The sequence below is a fragment of the Malaclemys terrapin genome, chromosome 10, assembly GCF_027887155.1.
Source record: "Malaclemys terrapin pileata isolate rMalTer1 chromosome 10, rMalTer1.hap1, whole genome shotgun sequence".
Classification (NCBI taxonomy): domain Eukaryota; kingdom Metazoa; phylum Chordata; order Testudines; family Emydidae; genus Malaclemys; species Malaclemys terrapin.
In genome coordinates, this window is record NC_071514.1 from 19,731,727 (window position 1) to 19,755,592 (window position 23,866).

At 37.5% G+C, this 23,866-nt stretch overlaps 1 protein-coding gene across 1 annotated transcript in view; it reads left to right on the forward strand.

Moving 5' to 3' along the window:
* Positions 1 to 23,866, forward strand: part of ATP8B4 (ATPase phospholipid transporting 8B4 (putative)) — a 170,594-nt gene that overhangs the window by 111,761 nt on the left and 34,967 nt on the right. Inside the window, 6 exon segments of the mRNA XM_054043060.1 lie at positions 4,513 to 4,678; positions 10,835 to 11,023; positions 15,223 to 15,338; positions 17,611 to 17,775; positions 19,040 to 19,151; positions 20,371 to 20,476. Coding sequence (XP_053899035.1) covers positions 4,513 to 4,678; positions 10,835 to 11,023; positions 15,223 to 15,338; positions 17,611 to 17,775; positions 19,040 to 19,151; positions 20,371 to 20,476 — 854 coding nt within the window.

Consider the following 23,866-nt stretch of genomic DNA (forward strand, 5'->3'; position numbering starts at 1 on the left):
CATTCTGGAATAGTATCAGCAGGTAGCTGTGTTAGTCTGTATCTACAAAAAAAACCAAGGAATATGGTGGCACCTTAAAGACTATCAGATTTATTTGGGCATACGCTTTCGTGGGTAAAAACCTCACTTCTTCAGATGCATAGAATGCAAGTTACAAGATGCAGGCATTATATACTGACACATGGAGAGAAGGGAGTTACTTCACAAGTGGAGAACCAGTGTTGACAGGGCCAATTCAATGAGGGTGGATGTAGTCCACTCCCAATAGTAGATGAGGAGGTGTCAATTCCAGGAGAGGAAAAACTACTTCTGTAATGAGCCAGCCACTCCCAGTCCCTATTCAAGCCCAGATTAATGGTGTTAAATTTACAAATGAATTTTAGTTCTGCTGTTTCTCTTTGAAGTCTGTTTCTGAAATTTTTTTGTTCAATGATAGTGACTTTTAAATCTGTAATAGAATGACCAGGGAGATTGAAGTGTTCACTTACTGGCTTTTGTACGTTACTCGTCCCCTAGTGCCCCTCCTCTGCTTGCGCTACATTGATGACATCTTCATCATATGGACCCACGGAAAGGAGGCCCTGGGCTTGAATAGGGCTTGAATAGGGACTGGGAGTGGCTGGCTCATTACAGAGGCAGCTTTTCCTCTCCTGGAATTGACACCTCCTCATCTGTTATTGGGAGTGGATTACATCCACCCTCATTGAATTGGCCCTGTCAACACTGGTTCTCCACTTGCAAAGTAATTCCCTTCTCTCCATGTGTCAGTATATAATGCCTTCATCTGTAACTTTCACTCTATGCATCTGAAGAAGTGAGGTTTTTACACACGAAAGCTTATGCCCAAATAAATCTGTTAGTCTTTAAGGTGCCACCAGACTCCTTGTTGTTTTCATTCTGGAATAGCTGTTTTGGTGAACTTCCAAGTGTAGACAAGCCCTTACATCCTCCTTTTATGGCCCTTCTGTCTTTAGGTAATAGGGCTGTATGCTAATCACACAGCACCAGGTGTAACTTTAAGCAGTACTGTTTCAGGTAATTTAAAGCACTTACATTTTGTATGTAACAACTGAATAGAACAATGAGTATTTTGGAGCAGGAGTGTATTGTGAGGATAAATTAATGTTTGTGAGGTACTATGGTGATGGGAGCCATGTAAACAGCCAGACTGATTTGTTTTCACACTGAGAAAGATCAGCTATTACCAAATGCACAACTACAAAATGGGGAATAACTGGCTAGGTAGCAGTACTGCTGAAAAGGATCTAGGATTAGAGAGGAACACAAATCAAATATGAGTCAACAATAGGATGCTGTTGAGAAAAAAGCTAATATCGTTCTGAGGTATATTAACAGAGGTGTTGCATATAAGACACAGGTGATAATTGTCCTGCTCCACTCAACACTGGTGAGGCCTCAGCTGTAATCCCGTATCTAATTCTGGGCACAAGAAAGATGTGGACAAATTGGAGAAAATGCAGAGGAAAGCAACAAAAATGATACAAAGTTTAGAAAACCTGACCTATCTGGAAAGGTTAAAAAGCAGGCATGTTTGGTTTTGAGAAAAGAAGACTGAGGGGGAACCTAATAACAGTTTTCAAATAAGACAAGGGCTGTTATAAAGAGGACTGTGATCAATTGTTCTCCTGATGGCAGAACAAGAAGTAATGGGCTTAATCTGCAGCAAGGGAGATTTAAATTAGATATTAGGAAAAACTTTCTAAGTCTGAGGGTAGTTAAGCTGTAGCATAGGCTTCCAAGGAAGTTTGTGGAATCCCTATCATTGAAGGTTTTTAAGACAAGGTTGGGCTGACACCTGTCAGGGATGGTCTAGGTTTATTTGGTCCTGCCTTGACACAGAAGGCTGGACTTGATGACTTCTCAAGGTTCCTCCAGCCCCTCATTTGGCTCTGCCTGTATCACTGAAGTCAGTAGGAGCAGGAACAGACCCTTACATAGCAACATAGGGATTGATAGAAGCCATATAGCCCAATTAGATTCTATTATTTCTCTGGCTTTATAAGGACTTGGTTTTAGATTGTTTTTAGCTAGACAGCAGCTAGATTTGGGAGGGGAGAGTCAGAGTGATATTCTAATCTCATTCACTATCTTCTGCTTAGCTACATGAAATTAGAAGGGCCATATTTTCATATTCATTTCTAAATTATTTACTATTAGCTACACCAAACAAGATTTTTCAGCCCCCTCTGTGCAACTAGTATTGACTCCTTAGCATTGTTTGTGTTGCATAGAAGCATAGAAATGTAGTGCTAGAAGTGACCTTGAGAGGTCATCTAGTCCAGCCCCCCTGTGCTGAGGCAGAACAAAGTATCTGATGTTGTGGGATAGCTAGGAAGTCAATCATTTGACCAGTACGGTTCGCTGTATCTTCAGTGATATGAGTACATTGCCTTTGAACACTAGTTCATCTTCAACCGCTTCCTTTCTATTAAAATTCATAACAACATTCTGTGATTCTTTAGTTTCCCAAAATATGAGTCACAATTATATTCTGCATCCTTTTCCACGTCAGTGACACCGTGGAAAATTATGTAAGGTAGAATTAAACAGGAACATGTTTGTGCTATCACTTGTTACATCTTCTTTTGTTCCTTTTATCTCTACAGAAGCTCTTCATCTGGGTCTTTGAGTAGCTTGTTCAGGGGAAGATGGGGAAGGCGCAGTGCCCCCTCAAATTCAAGATCAGTCTTATAGTGAATAATGACAGAGTTTATAGAAGGTGTAACCTCAGTTCAGTGCTTATTAACTTTTTTGGAAATACAGAAACATGCTACAATTCCTTGCCCTCTAGTGTTTGGAGGCCCTACAAAAAGGCACAGAAGCTATTAACATGTACTGGAGATAATCCTTGGCTAACCCCAAGAAACCCAGACTATGTGGGGCAGAAAATCACTATAAATGTGTAAAAACCTATATATTTGTAATGACACTAACCTCTTTTCAAAAGTGCTTTGAAATCATTGATGAAAAGCTCTGTATAAGTGGTATCAATATTATTACAAAAGTCCATGTCCTAACCTCATAAGCTAACCTCTTGATTTCTAGAAACTCATTGTTAGAACACAGTTGTGAATCCTAATAACAAGTCTGCCAGTTACTTAGCTACCATTAACTGAACATGCAGCAGGTGATCCTAATCTGAACATAACAAAAAATGGTCAAATTTTTATCTTATTAATTTTAAACTATCCTAACCTCCTGATGGACTCTAAACCTGTGTGTATGTTATTTGTTTACTATGAGGTATCTAGGTGTGCCCTTGCTTCTTGTTGTTTTGATACTTTTTCTTTCCTTATGTATATTTCTTTGTAATTGGTTTGCATTGAGAAGCTCCCACTCTGTACTTCTGATATCTTTGTCTTTTCTATCATTTGTTCTTGTAAAGAAAAAAATAGATTTCAGTAAACAAAACTAAAAAATAAAACTCGAATGAAGCATGCTTCCCTGCCTCTGGAGCTAGAGGAACAGTTCAACTGGCAGTCAGTAGTATTAAGGTTTATACCTTCTTTGCAGGCCAACCATTAAAAAGGAAAAACAACGAACACTTGATCAATTTTGACTCCTATAAGCTGTGACATTACATACAGCCCCCAGCTAAATGTGCTGTGACATACATTTTGGAGCACAGCAGCCAGCACATTGCATGACAAATTTCCTGCTCTTGTAGTATCTTAAAATAGACTGCATCTAGCTCCCCTCTGTCTCTTGATGAAAGTGACTGAATATTTTCAGTCCAAATTTGCTTCAAAAACACTTTTTCTATGAGATGCCTACCACAGTAGAAATGATTTTATGGCATAATAAGAAACATAACTTGAAAATGTTTGGAAAATGACACCAGGCAAGTAACAATTTTATTCTTAGAACTGTCATTGATGAAGCTGATCAACTGGTTCTGTAATACAAAACAAATTGTAGGTTGAAAATGTGTTTATTTACTTCAATGTACTTCGTTCTCAGACTACACAGCCCATGTCTACTGGAGTGTTTTGCTTTTAGCCTTATGTCTGGACCCTGGAGACTTGTTAAAATTGATTAGCTTTTAGGCCCAACTGCCATCTGTGTCTTTGAAAATATCTCACCCCTTAACAATCTAGTTTTAAAAACTTATCTTTTTAATATTAATGTAGCCTTGTCAGATAAAAAAATCATATAAAAATCATATTTCTGATATTTAACTTTTTGATGAAAAAAGATACATTACACATTTGAAGATTAAGGACCACTTTCTTTTGTGCCTGTAGACCAAATACAAGTATTGATTTTCTGTTTTAGTTCTTTTTCAACCATTGTCGGTGAGAACAAAAAGGAGTCTTAATTACAAATGCAAAATCCAGATATGTAATTGTACCAGGAAATGAAATTATGCCATTTTACTTTGTGTGGGTTTCTAATATAGTCTCTTAATACCAAAACATCAAAATAAAAGGATCTCACCATTTAAAATCTTTACTCTTTTAAACATTGTGTTTGTTTGTTTTTCTCTTGCAGAAAACAGTGCCAGTGGATTTTTCATTTAACCCACTAGCAGATAGAAAATTTCAATTTTATGATCACAGCCTGATTGAATCCATTAAACTAGGAGACTCAGTGGTACATGAGTTCTTTAGGTTGCTTTCTCTCTGCCACACAGTCATGTCTGAAGAAAAAAATGCAGGTAAACTACTGAAAAGCTTAGTTATAAGTAAAGAGATTCTAACTATTTGGTTTGTATAGCACTTTTCTAACTTAAAAAGTATATGTTAACCAAATTTTTAAAGGAAGAAGTGAGTCAAGAGTGAGCCATAAAAATGTGGGTGCAGATCTTGCACCCGTAAAACGCTGGGTACACTGTTGGATGTTTCTGAGCACAAATTAAGTAATTGCACATTTAAATGTTAGTTGCATGAGCAAATAACTGATCTGTGAGCATAGCATTGGCACACACCATTTGTATTGGCTTACTTGTTATGCCAGCTCCTAATTTAGTTCAGGCGATTTCGCCTGAGTGAGTGATAGTGCACATAGGTACATGTGCAAAATTAGAGGCCAGGAAGATCTTCATTAAAAGTTAGCCTTTATTAAGTCTTCCCACAAAAGAGAGGGAAGCATGATTATCCCATCTCTTTGGAGTATTGCATACAATTATTTTTGTTTCCACTTGATTATTGTGCCTTTTAGTACTGATTTGGATATTTTTATAAGTAGAATATATGGTACATATCTTGGATGAGCCATATAGTTCATGTGTGTGAGAACAAATTGTGTATAATCTTGGTCTGGCAGTGTTGACAATATCTTCAGCTTGCAAACTGTTACAACTCTGAAATTGAAAATTAGGAAGCCTCTTGTTAGCGATATCATGTGTTATTCATGAAGAGAGGCTAGTCTTACTATAATTCCTCATTTTTGTAAAAATCACTTTCAGGATCCCAGAACTGGGAGTATTGGGTGTTCAACTGCATCACCCAAAGCTGCATCCGCTTTAGGGCCCTACTAAATTCATGGTTCATTTTGGTCAGTTTCACTGTCCTAGGATTTAAAAAATCGTAAATTTCATGATTTCCGATATTTAAATCTGGAATTTCAGAGTTTGTAATTGTAGGGGACCTGACCCAAAAAGGAGTTGTGAGGGGGTTGCAAGGTTATGTGGGAGGGTGGGGGGGTTGCAGTACTGCTACCCTTCTGCGCTGCTGCTGGCAGCAGCACTGCCTTCAGAGATGGGCAGCTGGAGAGCAGCGGCTGCTGGCTGGGAGCCCAGCTCTGAAGGCAGAACTGCCACCAGCAGCAGCGCAGAAGTAAGGATGGCATGGTGTGATATTGCCATCCTTACTTTTGCGCTGCTGCTGCAAAGCTGGGCCCTCAGTCAATAGCCATCACTGTCCGGCTGCCCAGCTCTGAAGGCAGCAGCACAGAAGTAAGGATGGCATGGTATAGTTTTGCCACCTTTACTCCTGCACTACTGCTGGCAGGGCGTTGCCTTCAGAGCTGGGTGCCCGGCCAATAGCCGCCACTCTCCGGCTGTCCAGCTCTGAAGTCAGCACAGAAGTAAGGGTGGCAATACTGTGACCCCCCTAAAATAATCTTGTGACCTCCCTGCAACTCCCTTTTGTGTCAGGACCCCCAGTTTCAGAAATCTGTATAGTATAGGGTAAAAGCACACAAAAGAGGAGATTTCACTGTGGGAGACCAGATTTCACAGTCCGTGATGCGTTTTTCATGTCCATGAATTTGGTAGGGCCCTATGCATCACAGTCCACCTTTCAAGATGAAGACTAATTATCCTCACTATGTTAGGTTGCTGTGTTGTGTCCTCATTTTACACTGGTGGCTTCATTAAAGTTGGATACTTTTCTATCATTAGACTCTTCAAAGTCAGTCATGCTGTGTGTAACATAAAATAAATCGTCATAGTCATAGAGGACAGGATTCTGGGAAGAGAAGATGTTTGGAGTGTGGCAGCACCTCAGTTACCTGTCTCATGGATGAGCATATATTATCACAGCATTTACAAGGAGCTAATGCATCATCTTGTCCAATATTTAACACAGAAATAACAGGTCCTTGATTTTAAACCTCTGTTTCTAAGCTGTGAGACAATTATCCCATCTGCCTCCCAAGGACTAGGTCTGTTAAGGAGAATTTCTTATTTTTAACTAATCAAATTGTATTGGTTTATGTTGCTGCTGTGGCATATTCAAAAGGAAATGGACCATATCGTAACGATTAACTGAGATGTAACACATTTTGGCTAGTACTTATGCATAACTGTTTTGAGACATGATCTCATAACCTGTAATTGTCTTGGTATGTTTTGTTCTGATGCATGTTTTTTGCAACTTCAAACAGTACAAAAATCTTCAATTCATAGTAAAAAACCTTGTGTTGATTTTGAAGTTGATTGAAATTGATGGGAGTACTTGGCTACAAAAAAGTCAGGGATTTTGTGTCAAAAAGTATTGAGTAATTCTAAACTCTTCCAGTTCATTAGGAAGTAAGTATCCAGTTAATGCTAACTCATTTGGGCACTGCAAGCTACCTTTAAAAATGTGTGGTTTTGTTTTGTTTTGTTTTTAAGTTGAAGAGGTGGGTCAGGAGGTCTCTGTTTTACAGAAGTCCTCTGTTCACTCACAGTCTCTATCCATTCACAAGTTCAGCTCAGAAAATGGTGGATCATTATGGGAATGTTTGCACTGGCAATGTGACTTCAACTGGAGAGCCTTTCTTTAGGGCTCAGAGGGTATTTTAATCTTGATGCCCATTTAATTCTTGGCTTCTTTCAGACTGCCAACATGGTGCCAATTATGATTAGGAACTGGACTGAGACCAGCTTACTACATTCAGGCCTCAGAAACATGTGCCAATTGCTAATGACTTTGTCACTACAGACTAAAGTTGAATTAAAGCAGTGACTTGGCGGCTGAAAGTTTGAATTCTTTTCAGTCCTCTTCCTTCATCCTGTATAGGATCAATCAGTCTATTTCATTGTTCATATTATTGTTCATTGAGCCTTTTTCATTTTTTCTAGCAGGAGAGTTGATAGCTAAATCCCAAAAATTTAATGGATAAGTTCCATGAGAATTTCATAAATGCAAAGAAGGAGAATCCAAAACCTATCTCTTCTATTGGTTATTATTGGGTTCAGTTTTTCACTTAAACAAGGTTTCAATCTCTTTGTTTTGTATTTAGATATAGTGTGTCTTCCCCAAATTTACAGTATATATTTCATGTGTAAAAATTCTATTTTCTGGGGATTTTCAACCAAATCTGTAACTGAATTAAAATTAATTTAAAAAATGAGACCTGTAGGAAATTTTTCTTCATTATCTGACTTTTTTCATAACCCTTTTGCCAACAAATGGCAGGCTTGTGATGAATCTGGTATGTTGGTATATATATTGCACTTGGAAAAATTAATAAAAAATTATAAATGGCTGGCTTGGTATCATTCACACTTTCCACATAGCTAAACTTCATTGCCAGCTAGCTTTGAATGTAAATTGGAAGAAATTAATTTGTTGTTAAGCAAAGTTAATAACGATTGTTTTCCTAGGATAGTTCCATAGAAATTTTTATTTTTAATACCCAGAATATGAATTGCACTTTTGAACATTTGTATATGAAATTCTGCACTGCGCTGAGCAAGGTTAGCCACAGAAAGAAGCTTATGATTTCCACAGACAATATTCACTGTGGAACAGTTTGAAGTGAACTGTGGTCTAAGATTTGCCTGGCAGGTGACAGAGTTTTATACGGGTGACAAAAGGTGGATTGTATTTAAATTTATATCTATTGGATTTTTTGTAATTAATAAGAGAGCTAGTACAATATGTTCTAGTTTCCATGCCACAGTTTTTCATTTTACTAGAATGACACAATTTCCTTTTTTAATGCTTTGGTTTTTGATTGTGCAAGAATAATTTGTGTTTGTAAGACCCTCTCTAAAGATGTAAATCAGGCACAGCAGAAGTGCTAAGTATTATTATTGTTAAGAATTAAGGCAGTACTTTTATATGTTTTGTTTTTGAGAAGCAAATGAAATAAGGTTGAGCTCTAGTTTTTGCTGTAGCCATCCCACTTTCTCCTTTTTCATGTATTCATAACTTTCTCAAAAAATTTCTCTTTAGGCTGAATTTATTCCTGCATTGTCTCAGTCAAAAGATTTATTTTTTTTGTGTCTCAGCCAAATTAGTTCAGCTGCTTCGTACTGGATGAAATCGGTAAAAAAAATTGGGCATGCAAATAAATATTTCCTATAGATGTTTGTCTTTAAATTTACATCTTAATAGTAGTTACTGTTTGTTTTATGTTCAGTACAGCATGAAATATATAGAATGTGCACTGAAGCTGAGTTGAGACACTTTTAGAAACTGTGGGCCAAATTTTGCTCTCTGTAAATCTGGAGTAACTCCATCAAAGTCCATGGAGACTTTGATGCTAGTGCAATGGGGAGAAGAATTAGACTTATTAATGTATTGAATTTCTTGACTTCATGGGGTTGATTTCTCCACCTTTTACCATTTCATTACAGTTAGTTTTGCACTTCTTTTAACTATAATTTTCTCTACTTTTGTATAGCACTCTCAGGACTGCAGGAGTGAGAGAAAGAGAATGAAAAAGTTCTGACATCTGCCCTAGTTTTAAGTTCCTTCTGGGGATTATTTTGTGTGTTAATAATTTAGTTCCTATTTTTGTGCTACCTGACTGTTTCTGGGTCTGTCATGTAGCTAGGCTTTTGATGGGTTTTGTAGCTATGATTAAACTTTGATTCTGAGGAAATTACTCATTTTTATCTGTTTATTGGCTAGATATCGTACAGATCTCTTGACCTTTTCACAGAGGCCCTTTTTAACCATAAAAGGATATCTTTCATGCTTATTTACAGTATGACTTGGGCAGAATGTGAATACTGGTCTTCCAGTATCCTTCTGTGTATCTTAGAACACCTGCCCCTTTAACTTCAGTGTGGCGTATCCAGATATAGAAATTTGATATATTAAAATAATTATATCTGAAAAATGGGTCCAGTGATATCTACATGTACCCTAAATTCCCATAAGGTTCTGTGCTATGTAAGGCCAGCTGATGCATGCAGTGCAGCATGCTCAGATATGCTGAGTATGTTCTTCAGCATTTTACCTCAGAAGAAGGGAATTTTCAGATTGTTTGGGGGTACAGTTATTTTTACCTTCCAATGGTAATATCAAGTTCTTAATGGCAATTACTGTACAACACTCCCAAGGCTGTGGGATTGAACAGACTTCCTCTGAGAATATGACTCTGAAACCTCGCTCTGAATATGAAGAAAAATTGGAAAGAGTCCAGCGGAGAGCAACAAAAATGATTAGGGGTCTGGAGCACATGACTTATGAGGAGAGGCTGAGGGAACTGGGATTGTTTAGTCTCCAGAAGAGAAGAATGAGGGGGGATTTGATAGCAGCCTTCAACTACCTGAAGGGGGGTTTCAAAGAGGATGGAGCTCGGCTGTTCTCAGTGGTGGCAGATGACAGAACAAGGAGCAATGGTCTCAAGTTGCAGTGGGGGAGGTCCAGGTTGGATATTAGGAAAAACTATTTCACTAAGAGGGTGGTGAAACACTGGAATGCGTTACCTAGGGAGGTGGTGGAGTCTCCTTCCTTGGAGGTTTTTAAGGCCCGGCTTGACAAAGCCCTGGCTGGGATGATTTAGTTGGGAATTTGTCCTGCTTTGAGCAGGGGGTTGGACTAGATGACCTCTTGAGGTCCCTTCCAACCCTGATATTCTATGATTCTATGATTCTAAGTCCCTTACCATGTTATCTTTGTCCCAGGCATTCAGTGAACAGAAATTGAACCCTTATCCATTACAAACTTCCTCCAAACCCACACAGTTGTCTTACTTCCTTTTCTGGCTTGCCACCCACAGCAGAGCCCTCCTGGAAGTAGCATCTGGGGCCTGGACATTAGAGGAGGCAAAATTTTGGTTTCTTGCCATCTAGACAGGCTTTGACATTAAACCACAAAATATGTTCATGGCTGACACCACATCATTATGTTGCACTGATGGAGCATGAAATACACCCCAACGCACAGCTCATGCCATTTTGCAATGTGATGAGTTGGTCCCAGAGAAATGACTTTTACTAAGTTTTGTGACAGATCATTTTCCCGCCTTTTTTGCTTCTCCCCCTGCCTACGGATCACTGCAGTCAGACAGCACAGCCCCCCCTTCAGCAGAGGTCATCAGCCAGGAAGTACTGTTCAGTACTGCTGTTCTTTAATGGACTAGAAGTGAAGCTATTAATTCAGGGCTCAAAACTCGGTTATTTACAGTGTTTGGGTTTTTTTTCTTGTAGGTGAATTGATTTACCAGGTGCAGTCACCAGATGAAGGTGCTCTAGTAACCGCTGCCAGAAACTTCGGTTTCATCTTTAAGTCTCGGACCCCAGAGACCATCACTGTGGAAGAAATGGGCAAACTTGTTACATACCAGCTCTTAGCAATTCTGGATTTTAACAATATCAGGAAAAGGATGTCTGTAATAGGTACAGCATATAGCTTTCTTTTTGTTTCTTTCATGACTGTTGTTTGCAAGACACACACACCTAGAGCCAACTTTTAGCTACCAGTGAGAGCTCTAACCTGCCAACTGCCAAAGGAGGCAATTTAGTCTCATGGTTAGAAAAAAGGAAGGAAGTGGAAGTCTCAGGATATCTAGATGTCACTTCCTCCTCTGCCATAGACTCTTGGTACCTTGGAGTCATTTAGAGTGGTTCTTTCTCCATCTGTAATATGGGGATTATGATACTTTTCAGTTTAGAAAAACATTTTGAGATCCTTGGATGGAAAGATGCAAAGTATAGTAGCAGTAGGTTATTAATTGCATTGAATTTTGTTTTCTGGAAATTTGATAATGAAACAGTTTTTCAAATCCATGCATTTTGCTCTTTTTCTCACTCGGTTTCTGTAAAGCACATGACCGGCAACTATAGGGATTTACAATTAGGATTGATTTATTGGTTTTACATAGCTCTATTAACATTTATCAAAGTGCTTTACAGTAATCAAGCAAGTGTAAATGATCAATAATATCAGCAACTAAATAATAGAAATCTTAAGTATATCTAGAAAAAGAACTTTAGACTGTGTTTTAAAACTACACCAAAAAATCTGCTTTCAGAATAATACAGGCAGTCCTCGGACTTACAACACAATTGGTTCCTTACAATTGCCTCGTAAATCGGAACGTCGGAACTCGGAACCACAATCTACTCTATTGTGGGACTGAGCATCGTAAACTTGAAACCTGCAGTCATAAGTTGAATCAGGGTGTCTGTGTAGAAGCATCGTAAGTGCTGTTCATCATAATTCGAACGTCTTAAATTCGAGGACTACCTGTACTAGAAAAAAAGTTTACTAAGCAAGCTAAGTTTGCAAAGACATGACCAAGTTATTGCCTTTAAAAAGTAAGCATTTGAGAACATTTACCACAGTTTTCCCCTGTGCTTAGAATAGAAAATATTTGTTATAACCATATCAGTTAAATGCTGACCTTTAATGGTTTCAGCTGAAATTAGAAAATATAAGTTGAAGGGACAAGGGAAGTACGGCTAATTAAGACTAGGAAAAAATTTCAGTACAACAAGGACTAAATGTAAATCACTTAATAATTTCTTCATTTACGATGGAGAGAAAAAGGTGAAGGAGACAAATGTGGGAGGATGTCCAAGTGACAGATGAAAAAGACAATGAAGGAAAATTAAGGAGAGAAGAATAGGGATAGAGAATGGAAGAAAAGCAAAAATGAGGGTAATAGAAGATTTGATGAAAAATAGGCTCTGGTTTGGTTTAATCTCTTCTGAAAGCTACTTCCCACGTTGAACCCCATTAACTCGGAAAGGAGCTGCACAAATAGGAGCCCGCTAAATAACAAGAAGCAGTTACTTCCTCACAACTGAGGTTCCAACTGGAGTTGGGCGGAGAACAGTAATTCCATTTTGTGGAAGATTTTGACATTTCAAAATTTGATTTGGTTCCAATTTGGAAAAAAATCCAAACATTTTGAAATTCTTCTGGAATGGGCTGTGGGGCACTTTGTCTGGTGGGCTGCTTTGGAGCTGGTGGACCCTGGGAGCCTAGGCTGTCAAGGAGGTGTAAGCCTGAGAGCTAGAGTTCTCAGTATCCCACCAGGCAGATGGATAAGCAGGCAGGAAACCTGGCAGGCTGCATTGGAGCCCTGCCTGGTTTCCTTCATAGTTTCACCAAAATTGACACAACTCTGTAGAATGTTTCAATTTTGATGAATCTCCAAATATGCACAAAAAAAGTTTCATTGAATTTTTTCCGATCTACTCTAGTTCCAACACCAACTGTACGTTACATCTCTGCTAGCCTTCCACTTATTAGCTAGGGACCTTAAATAAAGCACTATTAAGAAACCCATCTATTTCTTAAGGAAAAATCACCAAGAGAAACTTGCAAACCTATTAATTGGGTTTTCACATGAAAAAGGCTGGAAATTTTTTTAATATGAGAGAGAGCAAGAGAGCGCTTGCTTAAATTAAGTGGAGCTTGTGAAATTCCCCAGTTCTCTCATAGAAATTAAAACACATATGGAGACCAAAAGTAGTAACTAAAATGTCTTGCATTCCAACTTGGTAAATATATCATTATACACTAGTTCTCATTGAGGATTAGAGGATAAAGCAAGTTTGAAGTTTTTACTGCAAGATGTCTGAGTTATGAGTGCCCCAAAAAGTTTCTATAGAGCAGATTTTTAAAAGTGAAAACTACCTTTTTTTAAAAGCCTTGTAACTGAAAAAGAGTTTGTCTGATTAACCTCAAACTATTTTTAAAAATACATTCTCTGGGCAGAGACAGCACAAAAGATATGTTATACAGAAAAGACTTCTTTCAAAATGATAGTTCAATGGTATTTGTGGACGGCAATGTAAATATTAGGCATATAGTGGAAATACTTCAACTATTGTATGTACCATAATGCAACTGTTAATTTGTACAAATCGGCCTGCTATATTGTCCAGTGGGAAACTTTCTCCACCTTGAACTTGCTCAAATTTTACTCCTTTCTAGTCAAGCTAAGCATTTTTTACTGGTTAGTTACATTATGTGGTGCAAATGACAATAGTAAGTAGTTGTTGCACATACTTTAAAAATGTATAAAACTCAAGCTGATTCTGTATCCACCATAATATATGTATAAAATGCCTGGTTTTTAATTGCTCAAGGTGCTCACAAGTGTGTTCTGGCATAAATCTGCTTCTTTTCTGAGGCAGAAAACCATCACCAACAATTGATCAGTCCCTCTCTGGAACCCTTCCAGCTCTCATTAATACAGCTGCGCATTGTCTCAGAAGCTATTGCCCTGAGATTACACAGTACTCTCTTCCTGAGTACCCTTCATAATACTATTTGCTATCTTGCTTTTTCCTCAAGGGTTCTGTGCTGTAAAGTGATGTTCATGTTATGGTACTTCATTCCAACAGAAACAAACTGAGATGATGCAGAAGGAATTATCTCATCTGTGTCATTAGAAAATAAAAAGACAAATAGCAGTACTTGTGAAAAGAATTAAGGGAATCTTCATAAATGATTTGGATAATGGCATTGAGAGTACACTTATAAAGTTTGTGGACAATTCCAAGCTGGGAGAGGTTGCAAATGGTTTGGAGGACAGGGTTCGAATTCAAAATTATCTTGACAAACTGGAGAAATGGTCTGATATAAATAGGTTTATGTAGTCTGAAGAAGAGAAGACTCAGGGAAGACGTGATAACAGTCTTCAAGTATGTAAACGGTTCTTATAAAGAAGATACATTATTCTCCTTAACCACTGAGGACAGGACAAGAAATAATGGGCTTAAATTGCAGCAAGGGAGTTTTAGGTTAGACATTAGGAAAAACTTCCTAACTGTAAGGGTAATTAAGCACTGGAACAAATTGCCTAGGGAGGTGGTGGAATCTCTTTAATTGGAGGTTTTTAAGAAGAGGTTAGAGTTTAGACAAACACCCTGACAGGAATGGTCTAGATAATATTTAGTCTTGCCTCAGTGCAGGGGACTGGACTAGATGTCCTATCGAAGTCCCTTCCAGTCCTTCCTCTCTATGATTCTATGAAGACTTTTTGGGAGAATGAATGTGTATAGTAACTACAGATGGGCTGAGAATGTCAGAATTTGGATTTAGATGTAGATTAGTTAGACTAAAGTTCAAGGTTTGGATTTGAGATTTAATTGGGGTAAGGTTCAGAGTCAGATTTGATGGTAGCAAAATCTTGCAAATGTCTGTTATGATATACTAGCTCCAAATGTTGGAGTTTTGCAAGTCCAGCTGCTGTTGTGAGACTTTGGGGCACAGCTGATGCAGAAACAGAAAAATCTGATTCAAAAGCAACACTGATGGAGAGGTTTCAGATCCAGGGACTTGTACCTGTCCCATCCCTCTGAAATTCAAAGGAGTTCAGATTTGAGAGGTTCCAGTTTTTGCCCAATCTGTAGCTGAAAAATGTATCAATATGTGTTCTGTTCATTTTTAAAGAGTACATGAACTGTACTTAACTCCTACCCAGGTGATGGGATTGTTTTCTGTGTGCTGATTGCTGTACTTTTATTGATATGTACAGAAAACATCTAATTAGACCTGGTAGGTCAAATAAACATTTGAAAAAAATGAAAGAAAAAGTAATGATTTCAGTCTTAATTTCTACTTCTCTTTTCTTTTTCAGTTCAAACCCCAGACGGGCAGATAAAACTTTATTGCAAGGGAGCAGATACTATTTTATTTGAGAGGCTTCATCCCTCCAATGAAGAATTAATGGATTTGACATCAGATCATCTTGAGGTATGTGCACTGATTCAGAAAAGCGCTTAAACACACACTTACCATTAAGCATGCGCTTAGGGGCTTAAGTCTAAAGTTAAACATGTGCTTAAGTACTTTCCTAAATATAGATGCTTTTCTGAATCAATACCTTAATAGGCCTTCTGCTCTGAAATGAGTCAGAATTTCTTAAATTTCAGCCTCACCTTGGCTGACCAGAGAGTTAAATCCAGTTAAATGACAGAGCTTTTCGGGTGCACTGTTAACTCCTGAAACAGCTGGTATATTTACATTGTTTGTAAGGTATCCTTATAAGTCCTTAGAGTCCCTTGTGAAAAGCCAGTGGGAATCTGTGGCTGTGGATACAAAGTATCCAGTTTGGTAATATGGTGTTAAAGAAAATAGGTCTCTTCTATTCAGTTTGAGGGTCTAATCTAATGTGAACTTTAAGGGAAACTGTATAAAGTCCTCATTTCCTTCATTTATTTTTTTAGAATTCATGTTCTTTGTAAGTGTCCACATTTAATACAAACCATTCCATGAGTCTTTAAAAAAATACTCCTTTGACATTAAGTATACAGTATGATGGTTTAGTAATATTGGTTACAAACATAACTATTGTTTTCGTCTCTGTAATAGAGCTTTCTTGGTTTTCTTTTAATGTTTTCCAGAAGGCCAACATGTTTTTTATGAAAGCAAGGCTGGAATCGTACACATCTGATCTTTGCAGTTGTTCAAATGCAAAGACCTTGAATTTTCATACTTGCCTAGTAAAGTTAAGGGAATACGTACTTATATATTGATGTATTATGGGTTTTTTTCACATCAGTCTAATTTCCCCTTTCCATTATATTAATTTAATTCCAAAGCCTCCTTGTTTTTTCAAGCCATTAAATTCTGAGTTTTATCATTCCTGTTTATATATTAATTGTAATAGAAGTATAATAGAAGAGGGGATGTTCAAATATTCATTGAAGATGAAAAAATGTTGTTAGTGAAGCATTGTAAACCATTTGATTTGTTGTGATGGGCTGCAGGGTCAAAGACAGTTCCTGAAATGTTTTTGGTTTTTAACAGTAAAATTGCTCATGATAGTTGTTTGACTTTGAAAAAAGTCAGTCATTGAAATTCTAAGATATAAAGGAGGGAATATATTTTGGATAATAAAGGTATCTAATATGCAGTGCAATCTGTCAGAATGTGTACATTTTGAATAACATCATGTATGCAATCATTTTTATATTAAAGAAATAACGGGTTGCCTGTGGGATTCTGCATGAGCCCAGGAGTCTGCACCAGGCAATCCTGATGCAGGATCAGAATCTATATTAATTAACATGAGCTACCAACATATCAGATGATATTATGTTTTCACAACTTTTAAGTGTTGGGTTGTCAGCTTTACATCTGTTTCTCTCTATGATTAGGTTGAAGGGCCTAACCTGTTAACATGTGTATACATATCTATGTGTATTGACCAGTGGTTTCAAATTTGGATGCTGATGATCAGAGATGTGGTGCAACCACAGCTCCCATTCACTCTAAAGCCTTTACTGTCAGCATAACAGATAGGTTGCACCTTAGGCCATGATGCCATGTCATAGAACTATTGTGATTCACATACTGCTTGAGACATTTCTACTCCTATCATCTGGTCCAGCTTCTTACAGTTCTTCCACTGATACCATCCTAGGTACATGGGTATTATGCTTTTAAGATGATGGATTAGTGATAATGTTCACAATGAAATTATTATTTATTGTTTATATGTGGTAGCACCAAAAGCCGTGCTAAGTATTTTAGTTAATTGTGCTAAAGAGAGTAGTCTGGGTACGTTAGCTGCCTTTCAAGGTTAAAACTTTCATCTGTTTAACACTTAGGTACCAATTCACATTCAGCTCTGTCTGACTGCAACATTTTGCTTATTAACATTGATCCATTTTTTAGATTCAGGTCTGGCGTTAAAATAATATTAGGCACTCCAATTTCTTGTTAGAATATTTGTGTTTATATAAAATCATTCAAGTTATTTTTTAAAGAACAAAATCTAGCTATAAGGAGAAAATGTGCCCACAACCTTACCTCAAAGTAAAAGAAACCTGAAGAGTTTAAATCCCCCAGAAACAAGGTTTATCAGAATTTAATTTCAGTGGTGTCTTAGAGTACCTTTGCTTATTGACCCCATAATCAAGAAAGATGTTAACAGAGTGGGAAATTAATATAATGTGGTTATGACTAATTTAGTTCATGTTGTTCCGATAGATACTGCTCATCTTTTATTTTTATGTGACAGGAGTTTGCTGGAGAAGGCCTTCGGACCTTAGCCCTTGCATACAAAAACTTGACTGAAGAGCACTTTAAAGAGTGGTTTAAAATACTTCAGGAGGCAAACACTTCACTTGATAGCAGGAATGAACATCTTGCTGCAGCATATGAAGAGATTGAAAAAGACATGATGGTATATTCTAGAGATGTAGCACAGGAAAAGCATATTTGCAAAGTGATGCTGTGTTATAGATTGATACTTTTATATGCTCTTACGTTCCTGATGCTGTGCTACAAGCAAGACGGTCATAGTCTTTATATATGTTCATATTCAGTCAATGCCCCTCTTTGTTTAGAAGAATGCTAATGAATGTCTAGGCCAGTTGTGGTTAGGCTTTAAGATATTCAAGGCAACCATTGAGGGGATTCTTCCCCATGGTTAACTGACTCGTTTTAAATAGAAATTAACCTGATTTTATTTTAAATTTAAGAAAGCAGCCATTTTCTTTCCCCTAAAACTCTCATCAAGTCACATGCATGTTCCATTTCAGAAAAGACCATCCATGCTGCTTTGTAATCAGAAAGCCAACCTTCAATATGTAATATATGCAATTAAAACAATAGAATTTTTTAAAACTTACTCTTGCCTTTACCCTATAAGTTATGGTGACTCCCTTCCTCTGACCACTCAGATAGCTGTTCCTCTCCCATGCCTGCTCTTTCCAATTCCTCTCTTTGTAAAGGCCAAAACCTACTCTTGGATGTGCACTTACAACTCCCATTGTAGTCAATGTGAGTTGAGTATATGTATCTGAGGGCCATATTTGGCCCTGCTTCTGAACCCCAACTGAAATCCTTTGAAATTCTGCACCCTTTGTTGCCTTGACTGAATATTGATATTTCAGCTTCTGGTCTCTGCAGATTATTTTAAAGGGGCAACACATAAACTACAATTCACATTATGTCCCATTGTGGTATTATACCCATGCCTTCAGTTTCATCCTTGGTCTTTTTCCATAAGGATGCCTTTGGCTGATACTGATATGGAGATAGAGTCATATTAAAAGAGCTGACACAGAACCTACAACCTAGAAGATAATGATTCTAGATCTGCTGTTGCCTGCCTGTTGGACAAGAAAAGGGCTTGAGGGACCCCCAAAACCAGGGGATCCCCAGCCAAGATTGCCATGAAATTATTTATTATATAGTTCTTGATGCAAATTAGACTGTAGACTGCCTTTGAGACTTGGGGAAATTTCCATTGCTCTCAGTGGAAGCGCTGAATGTAGATCAAGGGTAGTATATTGTACTAAAGTTTGACTTGACTTGATGTTATCTATGTGTAGATGTTTAAAACCATGTAGTTTATCCTGTTTATATTTCCTAGATCTTAGTTTAACTAAGTGAATTTGCAAAGTTTGTAAAAAGTCACTTAAATGTTCTGCTTCCTTACAAAGTTACTAGGTGCTACTGCTATAGAAGACAAGTTACAAGAAGGAGTTACAGAAACAATTGCCAGTTTATCACTAGCTAACATTAAGATCTGGGTTCTAACAGGAGACAAGCAAGGTAATTCATTAATACTGTGTAATTTTGGGGATAAGTGGGTGGGGTAATAGAAAACCCTAAATGCAGTGCGATTTCTACAGTCCCCTTGCATGGAGTGCAGGGAGCACATTTCCTTGAACATTATTGTTATTTAACATTTATAAATTATTAATAAAGCACAGCTCTGAGGGGCTTGATGCACATTAAGGCAGAGCAATGAGGGTAACATTGAGTTGTGCATGGGCATGCCGGGAGGACAGCAGAGGTGTGACTGTTGGATTTTGTGGTGAACACCCTCCACCCTAGCAGAGGAGAGCATCTCCAGCAAGGTATACTATAGCCAATGGCCTTGGGGGCAGGATTCTCTCCACGTGACCCTAGTATTTGTTTGGGCAGTGTGCAGGATCCTGGATGGGGGTCATGTATGGAACAGTGAATACAAATTGTGTCTTGTAAAGCCATCTAAAAAGTTCTACCAATTGTTTTGGTATTTGTGGATTGAGATTGAGCAGCACAGTATGTATAATATTTTCAGTTGTTAATATCCCAGCATGATTTTGGGACCTAAATTCTTTGGATATGGCACTTGCCACAGGTGCGCAGTGGAGAGAAAAAAGCTCTCAAATGGCACATGTGTACTTGAGCATCTTAATCTCAAATACAAGCTCTACAAAAATATAGTTAAATAGCATATACCAGTTTTTTTCTAATGATGACCCTATAGGGGTTTAATCTCTCCGTTTTTTTTCTAGTGCACAAGGGTGACTGTCTATGGGTTACTCCTCATATGGAAGGCAGTGTGATATAGCAGATAGGGCACTGTATTAGGAGTTCGGATACTTGGGTTTTAATCCCTGCTTTTTTCCACTGATCATCTGTTTGACCTTGGGCAAGTTTTTTTTTTCTGTTCCTCAATTTCCCTTCCCACTTTGTCTGGCTGGTCTATTTAGAAACTCCTTCGGTCTTTCAATATGTGTTTGAACAGTGTCTAGAACAATAGGGCTTTGATCTCAGTCGGACTTTGAGTACTACTTCACTATAAATAATAACCATAAAATATAGCTCAGAGGAAGGTGCATTTTTAGTAATACATTTATATCAAACCCAGTAATTGTGTTAGAGAATTACTCTCATTATGATAGTACTGTACTCTCAATATGCTCTGTTGACATTACAAAATAAATAAGTAATGATTTTAACTACAACCATCCTAAGCAAAACTGACATTATTGTCTCTCAGAAACTGCCATGAACATTGGTTATTCCTGCCACATGCTCACTGACACCATGAATGAGATTTTCATAGTGGCTGGTCACACGGTAATGAAAGTGCGTGAAGAACTCAGGTAAAAAAACATTTAAAATACATTATCTTATTTTCTTCCTTGCACACAGAATACTCCAATTATCAGGGGGTAGCTGTGTTAGTCTGTATCCACAAAAACAACAAGGAGTCCGGTGGCATCTTAGACTAATGGATTTATTTGGGATAAATCCGTTAGTCTTTAAGGTACCACTGGATTCCTTGTTGTTACTCCAATTAGACTTTCTCCCTATGATGCTTTCCCTTTCCTTAAGATTCCATCTGTTAAAGTCCTGTCAGTTGGCATAAAAGTGTGCCAACTTGCTTGTCTGAAGGCAACAACCAGTGACTTGAGGCCACTGCTCCAGTCTGCAAGCTAGAATACTGGTTGTCTCCCACTCTGCATGGGTGATAGGGCCATTGTATATACATAGTCATGAGTTCCGTAGCCATGACTCACTCCCACTGCTGCCTTCCATATCACTTTATGCTTATGTGTGGAGCGGTTAGAACAGATGCCATTATCACTTCATCTGGAAGAGGAAATGTCAGCAGTTTCTCTAGATTAGGCCCTGTAATATTAATTTGGAGAATAGGAGAATAATTACTGTTAGAAATAGTGCCGACACAGGCATAGATCTCAACCTCTGTTTCTTTCTCTCTCACACACACGTTTATCTCCTCTCTCAGTGTGGTAGCTGGGACTTCTTGAATGATACATGTAGCTGGCATTGTGATTTTCATTGTTGGAAATTTATGCAAATTTCCTTTATTGGAATAGAATAAATTATTACCACTCACAGCACAGTTGGGAAATACACAGACAATATGCCAACATAATAGATCCTGGCCCTTTCAGTTCTTACTCTTATGCAGGAAAAGAGCCTTTCCTTTTCTTTTTTTTAACACAGAAACAAGTTGCACATGTATTTAAGTATTGGTCAGTAGCACTGGAAGAATGCATGGTGCCAAACTTTCTACAGTGTTTTATTATAATTTTACTAGAATATGGAAAATGCCTTACAGGCAGCCGCATCCTTCCATCTTTTCCAGACAGCGTACTGAATAGATGTGTTTAAAGATCTGTAGGCCATGCCTTTCTCTCCCTTCTACTTTTCCTCAGTGAAGTTTAGAATTTTGTTCCTTCTCAGTTCTCTTATTTGTGTCTCTTTTGCATTTCTATGTTTTTTTTTTCTACTTGCACTAGAGCCAAACATAGCAATTTCTAATTTTTTCTGTAATTACCATGGACATAAAATTCTTGCCTATTTTGGGTATCAGACAAACAAGGCATCAGTTTACCTAATTATCCCTTGGTATTTTAGCACCAGCCAAGTGGTTTGGGCATTTCAGTCCCAACCTATTCTTATAACTAATATATCTTCAATCTGAATAATGGGAAACTACATAATACAACCGTTTAAGTAAACAAACACTTTTTTTTTAGCCTTTTGTGATTTGTGTAATTTGGTTAAGCATTATACATTATATATGGCCTTGATTCAATGAAAATGAGTTATGTTAACATGGGTTCTATTTTTGCATAAACTATTTATGTAGGAATCAATTTGGGTATAAATTGTCGAGCTTTGCGCAGGCGTGGGAGGTGAAAATCACTCATAGAGCATTAGGCCAGGGTTCAAGCAAGAAAGCAGTGTGGAAACCAAATATGGACATGGTGAAACAGAGTAAATGATTCTTCCTTTTTAAAAAAAATCTTGGAAACATGGAAGATAGGCAGAAATGAGGTACAAATGTGTACTGTGGTTTGCATAGTCAAAAGATTGTCAAAAAGTTGGGTGATGTAGTTGCATTGTGCAATGTAAATAACTACATATCCATATGTGATTCCAGTTATCAAATGGTGTAGAAGAAAGCTTTAGTTAACAAAAGGCAGTGCTGCCCTCGGATATGTAAACCCATATGAATTCCACCATGTATGTGAGAGCATCACTGAATACAAGTAAATCCTGGCTTGCATTTTACCCTTTTGGGAATAGGCTACTGATGAAGGAGAGCAGAAATTGAGTCAGTAGTACAGACTGGAAAAGGACTTAATTAAACAGGAAACCCACAAATACTCATATTTGTTTCTGAGAAACACATCTAGGAAGTCTGCATGCACAGTATATTGTGTCACTGAAGCTAAAATATATGTTTAGAGAATGGAGAGAATTATCTATATAAACTTTCTAATAGAACAAGTGGCCTATCACCTCCAACTTTTAACTCTTTATGTAGGTAGTGGGTATTTCCTGATTTGATGTTCTAAAACAAACTGTCTGATTCTCCCAAGCCAAAGGAACTTAAGAGTTTTAAAATTTCTCCCTCCACTGAAGTTTTTAATACTGAATTTATGATATTATAGTCATTTCCATGGCTATATATGGTGATTTTGTAAACACTGTGGTTTGATTTCAGTGCGGGATCCAATAGAAGATGATGCTTAGATCAAAGTTAGTGTTAAGACACATCTTCAGTAAGACAGAAAATGGGTAACAAAATAAGTTATTTAATATGTATATTTTCTGAATTCAGGTTTGTGCCAGAATGCAAGTTTTTCTTCCCCCCCGAGGACTTTTTATTAGTAGCTTCTTTAGTATCCGTTCCTCTTCTCTCACAACATGCATAATTATCTATTGTTTCATTCTGGTGTCATCTTTTATTTCCTGTGTAAAGCACCTTGACTTTACCCTTATCGTGATTTTGGGATGGAATGCACTGGTTGTCTCTGTGCCATTTCCAGATCAACCGCCAGGTGGCCTTCAAAGAACAAAGAAGACACCCTTTCCCAGGAGACCAGCTGCATCACTGCTGTGGTACTCCTTGTCTCCATTGCATAATAGACATGTTGTTCTGGAAGTAGGCATATAGCACCATGATATCCTGCAAATACAGACTAGATTTGGGTATTTTAAGTAAAAGTATGCTATCTTTTACTGCAGACATTGTAAATAAATAAGAAAATCCTGGACTCTGGTGAGCAGCATATTTATTTTGGTATTTTATGCAGAAGCTGCCTCTTGTTTAGAAAACAACTTATTCACTGAACCAATAATTGAAACTTTTTTCAAAAAATGAACATAGATTTATAAAACATGTCATATTAAACATTGTGATCTGAGCCACAAAGCTCAGATCAGTATTCTGATCTGAACTTCTTAAAAGTTTAAGAGTCTGTTCAGACCAGATTCTTGTAATTCTGTGTATTATTTTTCTAAATCTAAAAAGACAAGCGAATATTAAAAATAAAATAAATTTGAAAAATATTCAAAGCTAAATAGTAAACCATAGTTCACGAAAGGGAAAAAAAGGGAGAAAAAGCAAAATATCAAATTCAGACATTTGACATATCACTGTTCAATAGCAACTGTTAATATCTTGGTCAATAATATGAAAATTCAAATTTATGAATAATTCATACATTACTATA